At 55.8% G+C, this 23256-nt stretch overlaps 8 protein-coding genes across 8 annotated transcripts; 5 read left to right on the top strand and 3 right to left on the bottom strand.

The window, feature by feature from the left end:
• Window positions 1–1268: 1268 nt before the first annotated feature.
• Window positions 1269–3150, top strand: J4E88_006206 (uncharacterized protein; the record flags this gene model as incomplete). Its single annotated transcript, XM_049399836.1, has 3 exons — window positions 1269–1628; window positions 1681–2224; window positions 2276–3150. 3 exons carry the CDS (start codon window positions 1269–1271, stop codon window positions 3148–3150), a joined length of 1779 nt encoding a protein of 592 aa, XP_049254147.1.
• Window positions 3151–5624: 2474 nt separating this feature from the next.
• On the top strand, window positions 5625–8030 carry J4E88_006205 (uncharacterized protein; the record flags this gene model as incomplete). Its single annotated transcript, XM_049399835.1, has 2 exons — window positions 5625–6055; window positions 6104–8030. 2 exons carry the CDS (start codon window positions 5625–5627, stop codon window positions 8028–8030), a joined length of 2358 nt encoding a protein of 785 aa, XP_049254146.1.
• A 377-nt stretch (window positions 8031–8407) lies between these two features.
• On the bottom strand, window positions 8408–9958 carry J4E88_006204 (uncharacterized protein; the record flags this gene model as incomplete). Its single annotated transcript, XM_049399834.1, has 1 exon — window positions 8408–9958. One exon carries the CDS (start codon window positions 9956–9958, stop codon window positions 8408–8410), a length of 1551 nt encoding a protein of 516 aa, XP_049254145.1.
• A 363-nt stretch (window positions 9959–10321) lies between these two features.
• Window positions 10322–11269, top strand: J4E88_006203 (uncharacterized protein; the record flags this gene model as incomplete). The annotated part of the gene is made up of 1 exon (XM_049399833.1): window positions 10322–11269. One exon carries the CDS (start codon window positions 10322–10324, stop codon window positions 11267–11269), a length of 948 nt encoding a protein of 315 aa, XP_049254144.1.
• Window positions 11270–12139: 870 nt separating this feature from the next.
• J4E88_006202 (uncharacterized protein) lies at window positions 12140–13893 on the top strand (the record flags this gene model as incomplete). Its single annotated transcript, XM_049399832.1, has 5 exons — window positions 12140–12366; window positions 12416–12506; window positions 12592–12802; window positions 12858–13282; window positions 13345–13893. 5 exons carry the CDS (start codon window positions 12140–12142, stop codon window positions 13891–13893), a joined length of 1503 nt encoding a protein of 500 aa, XP_049254143.1.
• A 2038-nt stretch (window positions 13894–15931) lies between these two features.
• On the bottom strand, window positions 15932–18269 carry J4E88_006201 (uncharacterized protein; the record flags this gene model as incomplete). The annotated part of the gene is made up of 2 exons (XM_049399831.1): window positions 15932–17259; window positions 17336–18269. The coding sequence occupies 2 exons, from the start codon at window positions 18267–18269 to the stop codon at window positions 15932–15934; spliced, it is 2262 nt and encodes a 753-aa protein (XP_049254142.1).
• A 937-nt stretch (window positions 18270–19206) lies between these two features.
• Window positions 19207–20769, bottom strand: J4E88_006200 (uncharacterized protein; the record flags this gene model as incomplete). The annotated part of the gene is made up of 3 exons (XM_049399830.1): window positions 19207–19260; window positions 19338–19989; window positions 20156–20769. The coding sequence occupies 3 exons, from the start codon at window positions 20767–20769 to the stop codon at window positions 19207–19209; spliced, it is 1320 nt and encodes a 439-aa protein (XP_049254141.1).
• Window positions 20770–21412: 643 nt separating this feature from the next.
• On the top strand, window positions 21413–21983 carry J4E88_006199 (uncharacterized protein; the record flags this gene model as incomplete). Its single annotated transcript, XM_049399829.1, has 2 exons — window positions 21413–21634; window positions 21687–21983. The coding sequence occupies 2 exons, from the start codon at window positions 21413–21415 to the stop codon at window positions 21981–21983; spliced, it is 519 nt and encodes a 172-aa protein (XP_049254140.1).
• Between the last annotated feature and the right edge of the window lie 1273 nt (window positions 21984–23256).

Raw genomic sequence — 23256 nt, 5'->3', positions numbered from 1 at the left:
CCATGGCCGAGTATATGCCTAGCTTTCACATGGTCTGTCAAATGAGATGAGTGAGTGTGCTGTGCGGCGTGGACTGCGCAGCGTGGACGAAGATTATACAGAGTTATGTGTAGACCACAATAGAATATGAACAAGCAGTGTCAAGCGATGGCAGTGAATATGCAGCCTTATTCCAGTTGCACATCTGGGGTGCAGCACGATGAACCGTACCAGGGGAGATTACCGGTGGCAGGGTGCAGCTGACGACGTCGCGTGTGCTCATCATGCACCCCGAGCGTCTCGGAGGATTCTGGCCAAAGGAGCAGGTCCCTCGAGTTCACGACGGGGCAGATTTGGCCTGTCTCGACGCCGTTGACAGCAGACACTTCTGGCAGGCGTTGATGGAAGGGAAAAGCAGAGTTGGTGTTGTTCCACGTTATTGGCAGGGAGCTAACGCTACGGCCCGCCACCTGGCGACTTCCAGAACGCCGGGCCATCCCTCTGTCGCCCTTTTGTGAGGCTGGCCCGTCCAGGGAGGGCGGTGATGTGGCGCGTGGGCAGACATGGTGGGCATGAGTAATGGGGGGTGTTGGGCTCTGGCCAGGGCATCTGTGCGGACGAGGGTATTTTAAGAGAGATGTCATGGTAGAGGGCGGCGAAGAGGTAGCGGCCTCAGACGGCGGGAGGAACAAGCCGTATACACAACTTAATACCAAACACGACCTAGGCAGAGTGCAGCGGGAGATGGTTTACGATGGACGTCAGCCAATCAAGATGGATAAGTCGCTGACTCCTGACCTGGCCAGCCGTTCGCTGCGTGCGAGACTATTGAAACAGCTGCCCTCTGTCGTCGCGGGCACGTGTGCAGCCGTCTCCCCGCGCCGTTAGTGGGTGTCAGGACAACTTTTGCTTCCAAGCGGCGGGCATCGTCGTCGCATCCAGCCAGCTACGCATCCACCCGGTCGCGTGTTAGCGATATTGAAGCCCTCTGACGTCTGCTAGCCTGTTGTTCGCGTCCCACCGAAAAGTGCGGCTCGAAAGGGGACGACTGCGCTGGGTCCGCCAGGCATCCCTGATTATTACCATCGCCAGCCAACCTCGACCACGCAAGCTCGAGCTCACGCCGACCCCTTTTCTCCTCCGATCCGACCTGACCTGTTTGCGACGGCCGCCTTCCGCTCATTTCACGACATTACGAGCTTGGACCACGTGCTACTCTTACCTCCGCTGTTAATTTTCTTGCTCTGCACCCAAACACCGCCCCGGCCCTCCCTCGCCGCACACATATAATGTACTCGTCGGCGTACGACCAGTCGACGTCGCGCTCGCCCATTGCCCAACGGAACCAGCCCCACTCTGGCACCCTGCACCGCATGCCCTCTCGCCAGTTCGACGCCTACCAGCAGGTCCAGCAGCCCAACGCCATGTACGCGCAAGACGACCACCAGCAGCGGTACGATCAGCCGCGCAACTACGAGCGCCTCAACCAGACCATGCACGCCGGCGCCTACGGCTACGACATGGGCGCGCCCCAGGGCTGGAACACCAACGCCTTCTCCCAGAACCAGGGCCTGGGCTCGCTCGGGGGCGCCCAGCAGGCCCGCATCAAGTCGCAGCAGCGCGGCGGAGGGCGGAGCGCACTGCCATCGGTAAGCACACCCGACACTCGATAGATGAATGGAGCCAATACTGACTTTATAGGGATGGATGGACCAGCAGCCCCAAGGCCTGCCTAGCTTTGCCCTGGGCAACAACAACCTCGGCGCCATGCAGAACACGAGCTACGGCCACGACGTCGACGAAGAGCTCATCCCCACCGCCATCGTCATCAAGAACATCCCCTTTGCCGTCAAGAAGGAGCAGCTCGTCTCCCTCATGACGGAACTGCGCCTACCCCTGCCCTATGCCTTCAACTACCACTTCGACAACGGCGTCTTCAGGGGCTTGGCCTTTGCCAACTTCACCACCGCCGAGGAGACGGCCGCCGTCATCGAGTCGATGAACCACTTTGAGCTCAACGGCCGGAAGCTGCGTGTCGAGTACAAGAAGATGCTGCCATTGGCCGAGCGGGAGCGTATTGAGCGGGAGAAGCGTGAACGTCGTGGACAGCTCGAGGAGCAGCACCGGCCCCTCGGCGGCGGTCTGCAATCACAGGCTTCGTTTGGCTCCCTTGCCTCACACATGCCCGCTACATCGCCATCGCCAGTTTCCGCCATGCGAGCTGGATCGGCATCAAAGACTGTTGGTATGTTTGCGGACGGGACATATGACGGGAACATTGCTAACGACAATGTAGATGTCGACCTCAACGACCCCCAAGTGCTCCAATTCTACACGCAGTTGCTTCTGTTCAAGGAGACCAAGGAGCGCGACAGCATGACCTTCCCCCCAAATCTGGCGCCTCTCCAACGCCGCACCGTCCACACTCTAGCCCACCAGCTAGGCCTCGCGCATGTGTCCAAGGGCACCGGCGAACAGCGACAGGTGCACATTTTCAAGGTCCACGACAACCAGGGCCTCAGCCCCCCGATGCCGCAGATGCCCAGCAACCACATGGAGCAGCCTCGCCGCAACCTCAACCGCGCAGCGACCACCGACTTCAGCGATGTGCGCGCCGAGGGTGGATTCTACAACGCCTTCAACAGGCAGCCATCAGGTCTTCTCGGATTCCCCGACTCCCCCGGCGGCCTGAACGCAGTGCCCAACCTCCGCGGCGCCAAGTCCTACGCCGACCTCCGCTCCTACACGCCTTCGCCCGCGCCCTCGACCGCCAGCCACCCCATCGGCCGCCCAGGCGGCATCTCGCTCGAAGGACTCGGCTACAGCGGCAGTTCCACCAACCCCAATGGCACCCCCACGACGGGCTCCATGTCGCAACGCGACGACAGCTTGCTCGAGCGCGAAATGAACCGAATGCAACTCAGCTCCGGCTACCCGCAAAACAGCAGCCCGCGTGCTCTGCGCCAAATGACGTCTTGGGATGCGCCTGGCCCCATTGGCGGCCACCGCTCCTTCAGCACAAACTACGATGACCGTCCGTCGCGCCAACCCCGTGGACCCCTCCCCGAACGCGGCCAGGGCTTCGGCCGCCCCCGCCAAAACGGCCATCAGAACCGCAACAGCGATGAGCTGTCGAGTCAATCCAACGTCGAAATCCTCGTAGGCCAATAGCTTAATCACGCAACGACGAAAATGAATGTCGACGCACGTATCCTCACTCCTTCTATCACCAACGAAACGTGCGATGGCGCCACCCCATGAACGACACGAACGTCCTTTAACGGCCTTTACCGCCCTCGGCCCTCGCTACACTACCCCCAACCCTGGATTGAACCTTTACGATGCATACGAAGAATGATGCTACGAAACGGTAGAAAGATAAGACATTAGTATAACACCACCAAGAAGATCCAGAACTTTCCCATATGGGCCCACTGCCCCCTAAATCAATTTTCCCCCTCCTATCCATCCATCCATTCATTCCCACACTTGGCATTTGGGTTGCGCAAAGCAAAAAGCATATTTTTTGATCATGAACATGTGGGATTTCATGTTGTCGTAGTTTGCTGTTGTTGTCATTTTGGACCTCATTTCCTTTTCCGAACTGGGTTCAGGTTGATAGTTTCGTTTTCTTGTCTGTCGTTTCCCCTCCTCTCCGTTTTTCGATTCGCGATTCTTTATTATTATAGTCTTTTGGATAGTGCTGGCCCCCAGGTGGTGCGACAGGATTGTAATGGAAGGTGTGCAATTTTTACTTGACCTGCCATTGTTGTTAGCCTTGCCTTTGGTGCTGTGCGTATGATCTGTGTTCTGGACCGATGTCAGTACATGGTTACTAATCACGTTCCGGTATTCCCTAGGTATCAAGTCCGCGCGTAGTTCCATCCCAACGCCTGGATCTTAGCATGGGTCTGTTGAAGTATTACCAATTGGTGCAACGACTCTCTCCCGACTATATGGAAACCTCAGAGCCAAAGTATCGCTCATGTCCGTTTATCGGATTGCTCGAGCCACTCGCTTCCGCTCTCTAGCCAATCCAAACTCACACATCTCACTTCTCCGGAGATGATTCTCTACCTATCGCAGCGCTACTGCCTGGCACATGACTTTATACCCTGGCTGTTGAGTCGATCTGACACCACGTTACTTATCTTATAACGTACGAGTCCCCAAGACCGACACCAGCGAGCCAGTCAAAATTTGGACAGTTGGTACGAGTCAACAAACAGTATACCAAATCAGGTGATATCTAGAACGTTCGATGGGGAGTCCCTGGTATGAAGGAGTGCCATGCCGGGATGGATCATGATGGGGTGCACTGTTGATCGGAGGATTATAGGAGATCTGTCGTAAAGCAGGGGAGGTCAAGGCACGGATGGGTGGGGGAGGGGGTGAAGGTCTCTTGTTGGACGTCGTAAGCTTGGGCGGGTGGGGGCGGAGGAGGGAGGTAATGGCCATCTCATTCAGGTGTGAGCTGCGATGCTTAACTGCTTGCACTGCCATAGATCCCGAAAAGATGCACTGTCGATCGGGCTATGTATGAGGCATCTGCGCTCAAGGATTCCTAGGTAGGACTCCAAGGCATGGTTGAATACTGGAGAGCAACTGCACGGAAGCCAGAACCATTCAGCGTTTGAGGCCCTGGCATGATAGACCACCGGCGGCAGGATGGATCTCGATGAGTGGCGCTGTTGATCGGAGAATAGTATGGGAAATCTGTAGTAAAGCATGGGAATTGCAGGCGAAATGCCATCGTTCCACCTCAAACGGGCCGAATGCAAATCATGCCGGCTGTCATGGGTCGACGTGGCTGGGGGGCGGGATGACAGAGTTTTGACGCCCTTATGTCGTTGCAAGTCTGATGTTGAGAGATGCAAGTGAGTATGAATAGGATGCTGTAGGTCGCGTCGAAAAGTGGACGTTAGCATTACTACTACTGACAGGACCCAGACGATGTCGCGAGTCATGCTAGCGCGAGGCTAAGCGAATGACGCTGGCGGTGCGGTGAAGTCTACTGATCTCATCGTGAGCGTTCGTACGCGACAGTGCCGACGCTGCCTTGCACGCCATCCAACCGCCCACCTCCAGGCTTCCGCCGCATCTGAACACGTTGCGCATACCCTTCGACAGCGCCATCGCCTGCCCGCCCACCCATTGGTCGCCGGTACCCCGGATTTCTCCACCAAAACTTAAACGACCCGACTCATCTTGCTCCGCCGAATGTCTGCCTCGCGGCGCCCTTCCTGATCACGACGCCGCTGCCTTCCAGAACCGCCTTCCAGGCGTTTGTATTTGCGCCCTTTGCTGGAACACCCCCCGATTCTTTGTGCGAGTCAACGAACTGTTTCGAACAATCACCCGGTGGTGTAGTAAAACTGCGACAACAAGACAACAATCTGGACTGCGCCGCTACATAATCGTGACGGAATCGCGCGACCTAGGGCCTACGATTAAACTCCATCATTGACTCCGAGTGTCTGTTCGCACTTCCACGGCTTCGCATCTGCACGGAATTGACAAGGCTGATAACCGCGCTCGAGGACCCGCGAAGAATCTTTCAGGCCGGCGGGATCACCGGATACACACAGCGGACGCACCCATCAAACATCTCCCTCGCTCCAGCCACACGAGGCGCGTGAGCACTCATGTCGAACCGCAAGCGGCGCGCGCCGGGTGCTTCACCACAGGCTCCCACTCAGGCGTACCAGCACGACATCCCCGCGACCGACTCATACATGAACTGGAACGACCCCACGGCTGGCGCAGACATGAACTTCACCGACCCGCCGCTGTACGACTACAACGGTCAGAGCATGGGCGGAGGCCACAGCCGCGTCGTGTCGCTCGATGGATACAACGACGGCGCGGAAATGGCGGGGCAATTGGTACGGCGAAACACAAACCAGCAACTTGCACCGGCGCCACGGCGGAATCAATGGGATGGATTTGCCAGTCCGACGCAACAGTGGGAGACGGTGGATGACGACGAGGAGCTGGAGCAGAAGGCGGCTATCGCCAAGAAGGATGCACAGGCGAAGCGGAAACAGATCCCGCCGTTTGTGCAGAAGTTGAGCAGGTGAGTGATTCTGTAGACTGTACCCAGGACCGTGACTGACGTTGACAGTTTCCTCGATAACAACAAGAACGAAAACCTCATTCGCTGGTCGGACGACGGCAACTCCTTCATCGTGCTTGACGAGGACGAATTTGCGAGGACCCTGATACCCGAGCTTTTCAAGCACAACAACTACGCATCCTTCGTACGGCAACTGAACATGTACGGCTTCCACAAGAAGGTGGGACTTTCGGACAATTCGATGAAGGCCAGCGAAACAAAAGCGAAAGCACCTAGCGAGTACTACAACAAATACTTCAAGCGCGGTCGACAAGAGTTGTTATGGCTGATCCAGAAGCCGAAGAATCCTGTTACCGGACCGAAGCGGAAACGGGACGAAGAAAACAAGGGCGATAGCGACGAAGACCGCAAGTACATTCAAGATACAGGGGGCGGAGGCTATGTTGAAGAAGTGGCCGTCAGAGGAAACGAGCAGATGGCCATGATCCCGCGATCCGAGTACAACAGCCTGCGGGTTGAAGTCAGGGAACTCCAGCAACAGCAAAAGCTCATCTCCAATGTCCTTACCCAGATCAAACGCCAAAATGAGGAACTTTATTCTCGAGCGACATCGTTCCAAGCGCTGCACGACCGCCACGAGAACTCTATCAATGCCATTTTGACATTCCTCGCCACCTTCTATAATAGGAGTCTAGAGGGTAATGCGAATATGAATCTGGCAGACATGTTCCCTGCGGCACGACAACAACACCACGGCAATGTCGTGGACGTCGACGACTTTCCCATGCAGGAAGCACAAAAGTCACCGCAATTGCAGAGGAACAAAAAGCCGCTTGCAATTCTACCAGCGCCAGCTCCGAACCAGGACTACCTCGCTCCAACGACGACAGGCCGCGCAACGACCATGAGCCCAACAGCCCGGCCGCTCGCTAGTCCCATCACGCGGCCTGGCAGTCGACAATCAGTGTTCAGGCCCTCAGTATCGATGAATCGCCAGCAGTCCCAGTCGTCACCATTTTCCCAACAAGCCAGAGACAGCATAACCCCCTCCCAAGTCAAACCCGACCCCGCCTCCAACCTAAACCCACTAGCCGACAACTCCGCCATCATGTCGGCCATCCAAAACGCCAACGCCACAGCAACCAACCACTCCGGCACTTCGCAACCCCCACCTTCAGACTTCGACTACGCCGCCGCTTTATCAAATTACCAAACCCAAGACGGCCATGTCCCTCTCACCCCGCAACAACGGAACGACGTCCTCTCCCAGATCGTAAACAATACCTCCGCCCAAAACACAAACAACGCGCTTACCAACCCGCACCCGCCTGAAATGGACCGCTTGCTAGGTGATCTAGCGCAGTACCAAGCGACGCAGCAACAACTAGAAATGCTACAAAAGTTATCCGACCAGCAAAACAGCAAGATCCAACACATCCACGAGCGTATCCTGCCGCTATCCCCCACAGGCCAGATCTCTGGACTTGGCGAAGGCAACGACGGGTATTTCGGTGGCGCAACCGGCGACGACGGCGGTCTAGGCGAACCAGGCGGTTTCGACCTCAACATGGGCCACTTTGTCAACGACGACGATTTCTTCACCGCAGACGCGAATCCCCCCGATCAAAAAGCTACAAACGGGATTAACGGCATCAACACCAGTACCAACGGCGGCGGTCTACCTGATTTCACATTCGATGCCAGTACGCCGTTTGATGTCGATCCCGCGAACGGCGATGCTGGTTTTGATTTTGCGGATGAAGCGAATGGGATTGGGGGCGAGGATTCTGGGCTGCTCGGTGTTGATGATGCGACGGGTGCGAATGGGAATGTGAATGGTGTGGGCAAGATTGAGAGTGCAGGGAGTGGGGGGAGTAGTAATAGTACGAGTCCTGCGGCGACGGTGGAGGAGGTGGAGGATGAGACGAGGAGGGGGACGGGTGGAGGTGGGAGTGCGAAGAGGAGGAGGCGATAGACGGGTGGATATGAGAGATTGTACAAAGATGAAGAGGAGCAGGAACAGGAAGGGATGGGATGTTGTATTTGATTTGCGGAGGGATTACGACAGTCACGACTGGATCGAGTGTTTTATCAGCCACGCGTCTTTTTCGCTGGCATTTTTCTTACGGCTGTTTTCTTCGTTGCATGTATGCACAGGCCGTGTGTTCTTCTTTTTCTTTACTCTTCGTAGTGTGAGGAAGGAATGCTAGATACCCCACTTCTTCACATGTTCGCGTTTGCTGGTGTTGTTGGAGATGTGGTGATATACGGAGAGGTCTTCTCAAGTCCTGCCTCAATTCCTTGCTGAAGTCGATCGGGATGTAGAGATTATTCATTATTATGTGTGCCCCACTATATAGGTGAAGACTGGCTGTTGCCCAGCAGATCGTGCACCGCCGTATCTCTATACCTATTCCACTCGAGATCGAGCCATTCCTGCTGTCCCAGTCTTTCGAACAAACTCATGACCTTCTCGCTGGGTCTCCAGTCGCCAACCTGCCACTCCACCACCGGCTGAATTTGTGTCGCCGCAGCAGTATGGCCGTTCTTCTGCGTTTTACTACCACGCCCAGCGATGAACTTGACACCCCATCTATGCCCCTTCTTCATCCTTAGACCATACTCCTCCACTTCTCTCTCGTCTCCAGGATGCCACCACAAGTGCGTAAACACCTCCGCATCTTCGAGATCCGGCATATTGTCGCGAGTCAGCGACTTCGCAAACGCTGTAAGCAGGGGCTCGATGCGCTCTCTGCAGGGCTGGACGCGGAACATGTCTACATTGTATTCGGGCCCGTCGGTGACTTCGTAATCATACTGCGCACAAAGATCTCCGCACTCATTTGGGTCGATCTCATGGGGGTAATGTTCAGTGTCTGAGATCTTGTACCCTCCTTGTTCAGAGTCGTGGGGGTCTTCGCCTCGGGGACCGATGAAGTACCACCGCCCGTCTGGACGCAAGGGATGGAATTCGAGTCTGAAGCGCTGCATTTGTGACCATTGCTGCGGAGTTGGTGCGTCGGGGCTGGGGAAGAGGTCTGGAGTCACCATGGCGCGGATGTCGAATAGGGTTAGTTGGGCACCGAGCTTACACAGGCCGATGGAGACGGGGTCTTTGTCTGCGGGGTGGATCAGGTTGGGCCGGGCTATGGACTGGTCGTGCTTGGGGAGTGAGAAGAAAGGGTAGAAGTGGATTGCGGCTCTGGTCAGGCTGGCGGGGATCCTTTTGCCGCAGAGGTGCTCCTCCTGGTCTATGATGGCAGCGCCGAACTCGTGGCGGGCATCTCGTAAGGGACCTTCCCACGGCCAGGTCCAGTGCTTACGCATCACCTTGCTCGAAAGGGCGGAAGGCATGGGTCTTTCCCATAACCAGCGGGCGGTCCATTCTTGGATAGCTGGCAGGTGGACGAGGCATTGCAGTGGTACGAGGGGAGATAGAGGCCGTATGTCTCTTGCGGTATCGGCTTCGGAGCCACACGCTGACCTGATGGATAGGCTGCTTATGAAGGGTAGATCTGGTAGCGTCTCTGGGTTTTGTAGCTGCAGGCGGTGCGAGTGATGTCTGCGGTGGTAACATACCAGACATTCTAGGTCGTCTGTGTCGTACTTTTGTGTCTCGATTTCGATGTTAAGGGCGATGCTGGTGGGCGGGTTCTGGACTAACGCATATGCGGCGGCACTTTGCGAGTAAAGGGCATGAATGCGTGCGGATGTGTGGGCGCTGATGGCCAGGGTTTCCTCTGCGGGTTCATGGCATGGTAGTGGTGGGTTTGCTTGTTCATCGACGAGGATGAGCGGTAGTGGAAGCCAGTATTGTAAACACCCGTACTTTTCGTTGAAGGCTGCTTTGACTTGTTCGAAGAGTTCACTTTCGAAATTGGGGTCGGTCTGCCGGAGCGGCATATTGGTTCTTGACTTAGCATGCTACTACAATGTTGCGTGATAGGCTCTGCCTAGGCCCCGCCTCTAGTCTCTTCCACCTGCGGGCAGGTCGTTAGAGACGCAGACGCACGTGGGGTGCTCCGCACTGCACTTGGTCTCACGCGTCGCTGCACTCGACTGTGCCATGACTTACGTTCCTCCTGCGGCTTGATGTGCATGACTCGGCCGCCCGTTTGCGTGTCCGGCCCGTTCAGACGGGTAGGCGTCAGTCACTCATAGTAGGCCAGACGGGTAGCCGTGATGACGGGAGTGGTGACGGGAATGGTGACGGGAGTGCGAAGATATAGATAGCAACATGGCTGTTCGGGGCCGGCATCGCACACCATGAGCGCAACACTTGCACCCCCCAGCGTCGACGTCGGCACCCTGTCGCCCGCGCCCGCACCCGCCAAGTCACGTGCCTCCACAGCCACGAAGAAACAGACCCCAACCGCCCTAGTCTCGCTGCTATCCGGTGCCATCGCGGGCGGCGTCGAGGCCACAGCAACCTACCCGTTCGAGTTTGCCAAGACGCGCGCCCAACTGCAGGCCGGCAGCGGTGGCTCCAAGAACCCCTTCGCCGTGGTCGCTCACGTCGCCCGCACCCATGGCGTCGGCGCCATCTACACAGGCTGCTCCACGCTGATAGTGGGCACCGCTTTCAAAGCCGGCGTGCGCTTCCTCTCCTTCGACTCGATCCGGAACCGCTTCGCCGACGAGCATGGCGTACTGTCTCCCGCACGCGGCGTGCTGGCAGGAATGCTGGCCGGCAGCGTTGAGAGCATCGTCGCTGTCACGCCCACGGAGCGCGTCAAGACGGCCCTGATCGACAACGCGAAGAGCACCAGTGCCGCGCGCTATCGCGGGGGCCTCCACGCCACCCAGATGATCCTCCACACCCACGGCCTGCCTGGCTTGTACCGCGGACTCGTGTCCACTACCATGAAGCAGTCAGCCACCTCTGCCGTCCGCATGGGCTCCTACAACGTCTTGAAAGACGTCGCGCGCCAGAAGAACTTGCCGCAGAATAGCTTCGTCACGTTCGGGCTGGGTGCCATAGCCGGCACCGTTACTGTGTATGCAACACAGCCATTCGATACTATCAAGACGCGCGCCCAGAGTGCACAAGGCGCGAGTACAATGGAGGCCTTTTGGAGCGTTATGCAACACGCTGGTGTTCGCGGTTTCTGGAGTGGAAGTACCATGCGACTGGGCCGATTGGTCTTCAGTGGTGGCATAGTCTTTACTGTATATGAGAAGCTCGCAGCTCTCATGACTCCGTCATCGTTATAGACGTTGGGTGGATTTTGCGGCGTTGATTGATATCCATAGAATTGGCTTTGCTCTATGTCGTCTAGTATTACGATAGATACTATTACTATTGCTATTACTACCACCATTGTCTGTATCAAACTGCATGCCGCTGAACTCTGATTACAGACTACATGGCATCATGATCAAATAACTGTGTATAGACGCGCTATGTTGTATTGTGATAGTAGGTTGGAGTAATCCTGATTGTGCACCATCCGACGTGCTAGGGTGGGGGCACTTTGAGCGCCTCATCTGGTCCGCTAACCGACAGGCTGGTGCAACGTCGTTCGTCGCACGTGGCCAACGGCGCATCTTCTCCTGTCTTTCACTAACGCCGCTGATGCTCTGCACACTCCCGCGGCAATATTATGCGAGGGCGACCCCATGAAAATCGCAGTCTAACGTCCAGCCGCTGGACGGCAAGGGCTACCTACACATCCCGCGGCAACGCATGCGGCTTCGACTTACCCGCGGGAAGGAAGGGCTCGCTTCGAGGCATGGCGTGTCAACAACGCTCCGAGATCCTTCGCGTACCGGCGTCCCCTCGCTCTAGCTTCTTGGAACCAGCCTTAGTTGCCAAACGGGGACTGACAGTGGCGCATATCCACTGCCATGGTTCGCCGTTTCCTGGGGCCCCGCATTCCCCAGGCCTGCTCGCATTCTTAGCCTCCTCTCTAGACCCTTGGTATGCTTGCTAGACGCCTTTGGAAGCTGAATCCGTGAGATAGCCCGCGGCCAATCGTGCAAAGGCTTTTCAAATGGCCGATTGTCTATATAACGACGAGGTGGGTGTCGTGAAGATGCATCATCAATTCACAGCTCGGTCATCAGCGCACTCGATCCAGCAACATGACGAACACCGACGAGAAGATGACGAGCATCGACGAGAAGATGGCAGGTGCTGAGTTCAAGGAGGTAGCTCCAGAATCTGGACCCATCACACCGCAGCAGATTCAGGCTCGCTTTGAAACATTGAGAGATTTGAGCCAGGAACAAATGGATGCGTTAAACAAGAGACTTGTCAAACGACTTGATTGGAGACTGATGCCATGCATCACACTCATGTTTCTCATGAAGTAAGATTTTCGAAGCGTATTTTTGTATCATTGTGCTTACCAAACTCAGCTACCTCGATCGCATCAATGTATCCAACGCACGCCTGGCCGGGCTACAAAAGGACTTGCACATGAGCGACACTATTTGGAATACGGGTATAGTATGTTCTTCCCACCACTCCAAGTTTACCCCTACACCTATGATGACTTTGAGGGCTTACGCTAACGTTGTACCTCTACCTCCAGTCAACCTTCTACGTCGGCTATCTCGTTGGCCAACTCCCCGGTAACCTGTGGCTTGCAAAGGCCGATCCAAGATGGCTTTTGCCGTCCATGATGATGGCATGGAGTACTGCCACCATCTGCATGCCGGCAATGACCAGCGGAGCTGGCTTCGCCGTGTGTCGCTTCTTCATCGGCTTGTCCGAGGCGCCTTTCTTCCCCGGTATCACGCTGAGTATGTCCAAGTGCACCAAGCCAACAATTGACGATCTGGAACTGACGCGGAACAGTGACATCTTCCTGGTACACCAAAGAAGAGAACCCCATGCGCATGGCTATCTGGCATGCCGGAAATACCATGTCGAATATCTTGTCTGGGTTCTTGGCTGCCGGCATCTTGACAAACATGGACGAGGTTCTCGGACTCCACGCATGGCAATGGTTCTTCATCATCGAAGGCGCTGCGTCTATTCTTGTGGCCGCTGGTGCCTACTTCCTGCTTCCCTCATGGCCGCACAACACCAAATGGCTGACGCCGGAAGAGAGCGAAATGGCCATGTACCGCGTTCAAGTGTCCAACGGCGGCCATGACGAGGGCGTCGGCGGCACATGGGATGGTGTCAAAGCCGCAGCCGCAGATCCATTCACCTGGTACTTCTGCTTGATGCACTTCGCCCTCGTAACAGCGCAAAGCTTCAAGGATTTCCTGCCATCGGTACGTTCCCATGTCCAACACCACTATACTTCCTATGCCAGCGAGCTAACTCAAAAAAACAGATCATGAAGACATTCCACTTCTCCGAACTAACCACCTACCTCGTCCAAGCCCCTCCCTACGCCATCGCCTATGCCTTCGCCTGCGGAATGGCATACACATCCGGCCGCTTCCAAGAATCCTACTACCACATCGTGCTCCCCATCCTCATGTCCGCCGTCGGCTGCGCCGCCCTCATCGGCACCCTCAACATCGGCGCCCGCTACGTCGGTCTCATCCTGCTCATCAGCGGCACCTACTCCGGCCTCAACCTGCAATTGAGCTGGGAGACGACGCTTGTCCCCGCGCCTAGGAGCAAGAAGGCGGCACTCATTGCGATTGCGAATTGCATTAGTCAGACTAGTCATTGGTTTAGCCCGTACTTCTTTCCGACGAGTCAGGAGCCGTTTTATCGCCTCGGTGGGGGGTTGATTCTTTTTGGGTGCGCGGCTTGTGTTGTTAGTGCTACGCTGGTTAAGATGAGGGCGAAGAGCTTGAATAGGAGGTTGGATGAGGCGGAGGGGTGGAGTGAGCATACGGGTGTTGAGAGGGGGTGGAGGCATGTGTACTAGTTGGCTGGGGAAGGAAGAGTAGCTGGTCTGAGATGACAGGATGGAGTTTACGAATTTACGAATAGATGTTTCTGTAATTTATCCGCTTCTCGAGTATTTAGTCGCAAAAGCAATAGTTGAACGTACGTACATACTTCGCAGATCAGCAGGCAAGCTTTGCTCTATAAGTCCCCGTACCGACTACATCAATGCTATTGTTGACAACTCTTTTACTAGATATACCGTGGATAGTAATGCCAGTTTCTAGCCCTCCTGGCGACTACAAAACGCGGAGAGGAGGGCATCGCTGCTTCCTCCATTACTAACTGCTTCCCAGCTGCATCCTCCAGAAGCTTCTAGCAACTGATGACGCGGCCGAGGTAGACACGGCATCTCAGGATTATAGATGAAGAACAATGTGATGGATGACCTCGGAAGTGTTGGAGTTACCAAGGTAGTTCTTTGCTTAGTAAGAGAAGTTAGGGCTGACGTCGGGTGGTCAGTGCTTCATGCCACTTCCGTCGCGTCTGACATCGTGACCCCCTGCACACACACGACACCACGAAGCTTGTTGCCCGTCCACAAGGATGACGATCGAGAGACGTACGAATCCTTCTTGCCACTACGCCGCATGCGTCTGCACGCCGCGCACTTTGGGCACCGGAATGTCTGATTTAGCATCGGCACTTCCCTCTGGTAACGAGAGAAGCATGGCCGTCAGCCCGTGCTCACAGCACGGATGCCGCCGGTAGCGCACTTCCTTTGCTGCTTTCTGGTCTTCTAATCTCAGCTCTGCCTCCTCCGGACGAACCACACGCCCCAGCCGTCCTGTGACCGCGAAGCCATGTGCTCTGGTGAGACATCACCAGGATCACAGCAGGCGTCCCTGGACTGTCATTCGGTAGCCAAGAAATATACCTCGACGTCAACTACGAGGCTTTGTTCTGTGGCTTCGTGTCCGCCGTCCTCCTCCTTGCTCGTATGCGGGTGTCTGCGGCCGTTGGAAGAGTATCACGGCACCAATGAGACTGTTTCTTACTACTATCTTTGATGATTTGACGACGCTGATCAGCTTTTTTTGACATGGCCGCTAAGCGCATCGAAGGAAGAATTACCGTTATGCTTCACGCCAGGCAAGGATCATAATCCATTAGTCCCGGGCTTCGAGACGGTGCCTACAGAGCAGGCTCGTCGCGGATGTTGCGACCTGTCCAGAGGGTCAACGACTCCCTTTATATGCTGTCATTTCGATATCTTGGAGTACTCATGTATCATTTCATTCCCTTCCACCTATCTTGCGCGAACTTGTTACAAGACAACATCACCATCGGTCCGAACACCAGCCCCACAGTATGTGTATTCGAGTAGTCGAGAAGTTTCCTGTTTGCGGATGTATCTACCACACGCATTCGGTGGATCGATGCGCTTACTATGGACGGCATCCTGTGGTTGACAGAGTCGTCTGGGTTGGGGCCGCTTGTCAGCATCACAAGACGTGCTGATACTACTTACCTGCATGCTTCATCTGGGCTTGGTGTCTCGGTTCACTCGCTGCCAACTGACGATGTCATGACTATGGTCAATACCTCTCATATCAAAGCGATGAAATCCTGGGCTAGGATCAACCTTGGTGATCAAGTCGGAGGCTTTCGCACAAAGACAGGCAACAGGATATTGGCAAGACGTGATTTGTATGTTTGTGGTCGGATTCAAAGGACTATCTACTAATAGATAGGCGCAGACTACGGCTAGGTTGATGATAATCGCCCTATGGCCATGAAGGAAGTCCACTGAAAGAGATGTTTGAGTACGGTCAACCTCCGACCTATCGTTGATCACGACCGCTCGACCAACGACGGAACCATGCGCCACCACAATGAACAGTGCCCTGCCAACCACGACTCGGCAGGCCGCCAGGATTGCGACGGCATGGTGCGCCTTTCCTTAAACCAACTGCTACACTGCTTCCGAACGTCGACGCAGTACAAAGAACACCGAAAAGCTTGTCGAAGAAGTATCCCAAGATGAACGCGGCCAGGTGGTGGAATAAGGCCATCACTTACTGCTGCACGATGTTCTGGCGTTTGGGATATCTCTCCTCGTCATGCCGAGTCGGACTGGTGACGACACCCTCCCTTCTCCCACGTTCTTCGCGTCTTCCGGTACGACTCGAATCGCTACCGGCTGATGACGCATGACGTGACCGACTGCGGTTGTGGAATGATCGGATACTCTGCATAATCCTATGAGAAGCACGATCCTTTTCCCGGGGCTGAACACCTCTGGCATCGCTGTTCTCTGATTGCCTAGGCAGAGCGGGTGGGATGGAAACACTTCTCTTCGTCTTTGCAGCACCGCCGCTGTATACTGAGGATGATCGCGACGTAACGTTTTGACGTGGTCTCGGCTGCTCGACGAAAGGGGTATACTCTTCAGTCACGTAAAGTGCTGTCCCAACGCTCAAGCTACGGGCTCTGGGCGGACTCTCCACAATGGTATCGAGACTGGTTGAGGTGCGGTACTGCTCAGATTGGACTGGAAGCGGCTCATCCACGGGCACATCGGACATGTCGTCATCCACCATCAGTGCCTTTCTCGCGAGCTCTTCAAGATGTTCTTCTGCCGTCATTCTTCCTAGGACCTTTCCTTTGGCCCGTCCACGGTAGCGGGTCGGCAGTAAACGCACAGTCGAGACGGAAGTGCCTACAGCACGCCTCACGCACTCGAGGCGCTCGATATCGCGTCTCAGCTCCTGCTGCCCTAAGAGCAAGTACTGCATCGTGTCGACATCGGATATCATTCGCGGATGATGCGTTCCACACGACATGTTTCCCGGTGCCTTGAGGTTGTGGCCGTAGTGGCACCTGAGTGCATCGACGACATGTGGCTCTTTCCTCAAGATCCTGTCTTCCTCCAGCGCCGCCTCGAGCACGGTTCTGTTGCGGTCGTAGTGCATGCCTCTTGCTTTGAGCGAGTCGTCTTTAAGTGGAAGATCTTGGCTCATACTAGCCATCTCAACAGCTCGGAGCTCGTGGTACTTGGACCGGTATGTCCAGGGCGTGAAGATGCTTGGCGAAGGCAGCTTGTTCCTCAGTCGGTCGTGTAGCGGCAACGTGACGTATTCGCAGTGGTTACAGGCGGGCGGCGGAGATGCGTCGGCATCTGGGTCGTCGATACAAATTGCTCGCTTCCTGCGATCCTCGTTCAAGACCTCGGTGTTGTCGAAGGATACGCCTTCAACTTTGTGCTTGGGGTACACGCTGTTGATGAGGACCTGCATGACTTTGTCTCTGTTGGCTTTTCGCTCTGAGAACTCGGTTGGCTCGCTGTGTTCGTCGCGGGCGGGCATCTTGCTGCGGTGGTAGTCCATGTTGTCGGAGGGATAGCCTAGGACTGTGAGATGGCTTTTGTCAGTATTGTCACACTGGAAGTATACATGGGGGAAGGATGCGAGAGCACGTACCTTGCTTCTTCTCCCGAAGCGCATCATCACCCGCCTCGTTCACATGGGCTAACACGCCATCCCAATACTCCCTCGCTTCCTCCTCCTGCCCGGCATCGGGCGCCGCGAGCCAGGAATCGGATGGCGCGACAGAGGGGCTGACTGCAACGATACCCTCCTTCTCTCCATCCCAAAGCCTTGCATCACGTCGATTGCCCGCTTCGGTACCCGGAGGGAACACACCCGGAGGCCAAGCCACGGACGGTATTTTCGACGATACAACATGCTCCTCCTCTTCTTCTACCAGATCACGTATCATAGTCCCACTACGTCCCCTCCTCTCCCCCAAACCCTCACTCTCTTCTTCCATCTCCTCAACACCGCCCTCCTCTCCATCCCCAACACAAAACTTCTTCGTAGCAGCATCATAGTACTTGCCAAACCCCATCAACGTCGGATCCACAGACGTGCTCCGCCCCTTTGCCGCACCGCGCGTGGGCGAGCGCGCAGACGCGGTGCGTGCTTCGTACGACGCGATGCGTGAGGAGAGGAGGTTGCTCTGACTTGTACTGGGGCTTGGGTTCGGAGTGGGCTTGACATTGACGTTGACGGTTCTAGGGAGGCGGGAGGGCGTTGGTGGAGAAGCTGGCGCTAGTTGCTTTGCTTTGGACGCGGAGGTGGAAGAGGGTTTGCTGGTGTTGATGTTGGTTTCCTTGCCGGTGCTGGAGGAGGGAGGAGGTGGCGAGGATGTGGGTGTTTCGGGGGCGTCGTGGAAGTGGGATGGGGTGGGGATGGAGGTTGAAGACGAGGATGGAGATGGCCATGGGGAGGGAGTGTAGGTGTAGTTCGTGGTGTTGGTGCCAGACAGACCGGGTGAAGATGCGGATGGCGTGGCGGGGAATGCGAAGTCTTCTTCTGCGGCGGCTCGGAACTTGGAGGTGTTGCGTCGGGGCATGTTTGCTGTCGAGCGAGTCCGACTCGTGTGACTCGGCAAGTTATCGGTGTTGATGCTGCACTGAGCTACGAATTCTTGTGTTTATAGTACGAAAGACAAGGCTCCCGTATCGTAAAGAGATGAGGAAAGAGGAAGCGTCTCCTAGCAATGCCACAGCAGGGCAGGCGACGCCTTTACAATCCCCCCTAATATATCATCCTCACCTCATCACTGACATGTCGATCGGCTGGTTTAAGCATCAGGGTACTATGCTGATGTCGTAAACAGCTAAATCCTCCGGATCAGGGTCTTGACGCTGTAATCACTCACCCCAACAAACCCCATGACCAAGCGATCGACGAGCTTTATATCATGCACTGAGATATGGGAATTGATAAATAAAGAAGATTGACGTCTGGACAAGGGCGTAGAGGGACAGTTTGGGCGATGGAGATAGCTCGCCAAATCTGCATGTGCGCGACGTGCATCGTGTAGATTGAGCATGAAGTCAAACAAAGAGGTGAAAAGAGGGCCAACCACTTCCTTTAGATCCCTTTCGTCTTCACGCCTTTTCCCACATCGAATCCAAAAACAGGATGCAAAGCACAACCGTCTGCATACTCGTAATCGTTGGCAAATATACATATACACCAAGAAATGCTACCATTATGGGGTATTGAACCATACAGAACCAAAGAAACCGTAGTTCTCATAAACCAGCCAGCCCGCTTTCGTATGCTTTGCCGAAACGCGCCTTTGAAACTCCTGACATAACACCCTGTGAAACATGTAGCCAAAGCCCAACGCCGAAGCAAAAGCCGAAGCAAGAGCCGAAGCTCGGTCGTCTTTTCCCTATCACGCACCATTCTTCTCCGCCTTCCAGACAGCCGACTTCAGTCTTTTCCACTCCTCCCACTATCCCCTGACATCAGGCGCAAAGCCTTCACCACCACCCCATCTAATAAACCTCCCCATGCTCCTCCTTCGGCTTATACATAATCGTCGTCAAAAACTACCCACACATTAGCATCATCATCCACATCCACATCCCCATCCCCCCTTCCCCCACAAACTCTTCATTCCACATACCTTCTGTTTATACCTCGTAGTAGCACTAGTAGCCAAAATATTATCCTTAATACTACTCGTCGCCAGATGATTCAGCACCGTATGATTCGGATGAATCAACACACTGCTATCATCCTTCATCGGCGTCGTGCCGTTCAATATGCTCTTGCCCAGAAAACCAGGGAGGGAGGGCGGCGCAGGCAGGTTATTCGTCATAGCATTCGCGCGCGCAAAACGGGACGATTCCTCTGGCGCATCGAGATCGAGGAGGTAGCGGGGGATGTTTTGGTGGTATTTCTTCGTCGGCTCGGGGACGACGGGTTTGGCGGGTTCGATCGGGGGCGCGGTGATGGAGGCGGGGTCTAGATCGGGGGTCGGGGGAAGGATTTGGGGCGGGTACATGCCGGCTGGGGCTTCGCGTTCTTGGACGGGGGTTGCGGCATCGAGGGGGTCGGTGGATGCGGCGGCGTCTTTGGCTGGGGGGCTGGCGGGGAGGGGGGTGAGTTCTGGGTAGGGGACTTCGATGTAGTTTACGAGGATGTTGGTGTAGTCTACGGCGGTGGGGAGCTTGTCGCTTGTGCGCATGTCGTTGTCGACGAGGAAGGTGAGGTGGTGGGTTCCTGGGGTGACGGAGACGTAGGCGGAGAGGGCATCTTTCTTCTTGCTGGGGCCGCTGGGAGATGTTAGTACTGTCGGTGTGTGGTGTAACCTCGAAGGCGGCAGATGCAGATCAAGTTCGAGGCGCAACCCTCGTAAACGTCTGCCTGCATGGCTGCCCCGCCAATCATGCTCGAACAAAGTCCATGCCCGAGACACCCCAAGAAAACGAAACAACTTACTTCCTATGCAACTTATATTTCCGATTCCACCCCGCAAAAGTCCCCGTAACATAAACCCTCTCCCCACTCCCCTCCCACTCAATCAGCGTCGGCACAGTCGGCCTCCCCTGCCCCGGTCCCTTGAACTCCTCTCCTAAGTCCTCATCATCCGCCGTCGTCGTACTCAGCATGCTCGATCTGCGCGGCAACATGCCATCGGCATCGCTCTCGTGGACAGGCGTCCATATTTCCTGGGGCGAGATGATGGGGCTGCCGGGGGTGTGCACTTCTTCTTCTATGGGGAGGGGGAGGCGCGGTGGGCGCGAGAATTGGGATGCGGGAGGGAGGTAGTCGGAGGCGGAGGCTGGGTCGAGGGAGGAGGGGATGGCGGAGGAGAGGGGTGGGGAGGAGCTTGCTGCGAGGGTGGAGGGGACGTCGACGGGGGCGCTGGGCGAGGGCGCGCGGGGTGAGGTTTCTAGAGAGGGCGCTGGGTTGATGGGCGCTGCGTCGGGTACAGGCGCTGGTTGCGGGGGAGTCGCATCGCGGGAGGCGGCATGGCCCTGCTTGTCCTTGTCCTTGTCCTTGTCGCTGCTGCGGAAGTGGGCGCCCTTCTGGCTGCTCTGCTCGTTGCCCATAGCTTGGTCGTGGGTGTGGGCCGAGTGGTTGCGGGCCTGGGTGTTGTTGTAGTGGTCCTGGGCGGCCTGCAGCTGCGAGGTAATGGCCCTGGTGCTAGTTCCCACGGTTTGCGCTCTCCCACGCGAGATGGGGCGGGCCGACGTGGGATGGCTCTCAGCGTCGACGAGGCTCACGCTGGGAGCCGCGGGGGCTTTGGCCGCACTCAGCGCCTGGATCGACTCGCGGCGGCGGGCGCTGTGGTGCTGGCTGTGCGGGGGGTGAAGGTGCGGCAGGTGGTGGTGGTGTTGGGGTCGCTCGTGCCCGTGGCCGCTGTGATTGCCGTTGCCGTGGCCATGTGATGCAGTCACGTTGTTGGTGGGCGAGGCCGGGTTCGACGTCGGCGTCGTCGACCGCGAATTCTGGTTCCCCATGGATACGCCCGCTGGATATGTGCACGAGGGCGACGTTACAGGACTGAAGCTGGAGCTGGCCCCGGCCGCTGGATTGCATGCAGCGCCTCACAGGGATTAGCATTTCCATGGCTGCACCCATCGCCGATAGCTCAATGCACGAGCCAATGACACCTATCGTGGGGCAGTCGGCCCTGTATCGTGAGTCGCGCCCAAACACCACCAACGCGTCAATACATCTGCCCGCGCGGATATGGACGCGAGTACCGTCTTCTCAGTCGTCGCACGCATCTCCGTGCAGCTGGCACACGTGATCTGGTTTCCCATCAACAAACTCATCAATCTCGTCGTCATCCTATTACTTCCATTCTACAACGTCATCACATTCGTCCTGCTACCCTTCATCCACCTCGGGCAATCAATCATCAGAGTGTTATCAATCCCATTTAGCGTCAAGTGGTTGGAGAGGATAGAGGTATTCAATCTTGATCCATTGCGTATAATCTTTACTATACTAATATACAAAGACGCTATACGTCTACTTCGGAACAGCCAGCCTCATAGGATGCATTACCGGCACCATCATCTTTGTAATCTTCAGATTTCTGTCATCAACTCTTAAGATCGACGCACCCATCGTGCCCAAGGAGCCTGAACAGGGAAGAACAGCCGCCGAGTACAGGGCTGCGCGGCGTGTGAAGAAGGAGGAACCCATCGACCATTCACCGAGTGTGACGCCTGTGGTGTTGAAAAAGGTTGCTGGGCCTCGCAGGCGGGGTCTGCTCTCACAAGCCATCATCGAAGAAGAGGACTCCGACTTTTGACCTCACCCAGCCTGGTCAGACGATGTTGTTGGGAACAGATACCAGAGTAGAATGACCAGAGTCTCTCCATTGTGAATCCGAACGTATGCTGGGGCTCCGATGAAGCGTGGTTGATGTGTGATCTTTGCTGAGACCTGGCCTGCTTGGAAACCTTCCTTCGTCATCTTTGTCTGCATCGTCCGAAAACAGGTTCAAGGAAAGGTCCGACATTGAAGTTTTCTTTCGCATCGGAGGCTGTGCTGCAGGTCGTGGAACTTGCGGGCACGTGTTTTGACGTGCCGGTGGCCTACAGCGTGTCAGATACGAGTAGATGAAAGGCTCGTTACTTACGCTGCAGAACCGCCCTCTTTCTCGTCGGTACCAGCCATTGTAAGCCAGTGGAATACCACAGCAGCCCACGTGACTGTTGACATTCGGTTAGCAAGATTCATAACAAGCTGGCGGTGAAAGTACCGTCCAACGTGCAAATCGTATAGCAGACCTGTCGCCACAAGAAGACGTCAGCGAATGCTCTCATGGTCAGTCAGAGTTCAACAGACAAAGGCCAGTTCATTTCCCTGCAGAATGCACAGAGAGGCAAGATTCGCGCCAGTCGGCACGATAACAAAGACTGTTCCCCAGAATGTCTTCCACAGCAGAGTTTCAACTTTCTTTGCCATGACTTCGTTTGATCGATGAAGGTTGGGCGTGGCTTTGTTCTTTGTTCGACTACAGATATTGCCGATCCACAGTGCTAAACGACTCGGGAAACTGGCGCTCGAGGTTTGGCCGCCTCTGACCAAAGGGCTCAAGAGGTAAACAAACACAAGCGTGAGGTAGACGTTGATGACGATATCGCATGTCAAGAGCGGGACGCCGGTGTATCGCTTGACACCGATGCGGCAACGTCCATCTTCGGAGATCCAGAACACCGGTAGGATGAACGCGACACATCCAATGGTACCAAGGCTCACTACGATGCCAATGGTGCTGTATAGCCATAATGGGTCATGATAGCGCGTCATGTAAGGTGCTCGCAGGGCGTGCGCTCGCTCGACAAGAAAGAGATACCTATCCACCAAGCCGGGAATTAGTTTTTCCAATACATCCATGATCTCTTTAGAAGGGACCACCTCACATGCTCACTTTACTGCCGGCATAGAATACGATGCACAGCCTCATGGCGACCTTGCAGACAGCGTTTGTTCCTAGCCCTAGGCCGTTGTTTACGACTGCGGCGGAGAAAGCGAAGCCAATCGAGAGGAAGTAGAGGATGAAGACGTAGACTTGGGTC

Source organism: Alternaria novae-zelandiae (assembly GCF_023758075.1).
Source record: "Alternaria novae-zelandiae strain BMP 2774 chromosome Unknown scaffold_12, whole genome shotgun sequence".
Taxonomy (NCBI): domain Eukaryota; kingdom Fungi; phylum Ascomycota; class Dothideomycetes; order Pleosporales; family Pleosporaceae; genus Alternaria; species Alternaria novae-zelandiae.
Note: the sequence above shows the minus strand (reverse complement) of the source record. Positions and strands in the feature narration are given on the sequence as shown.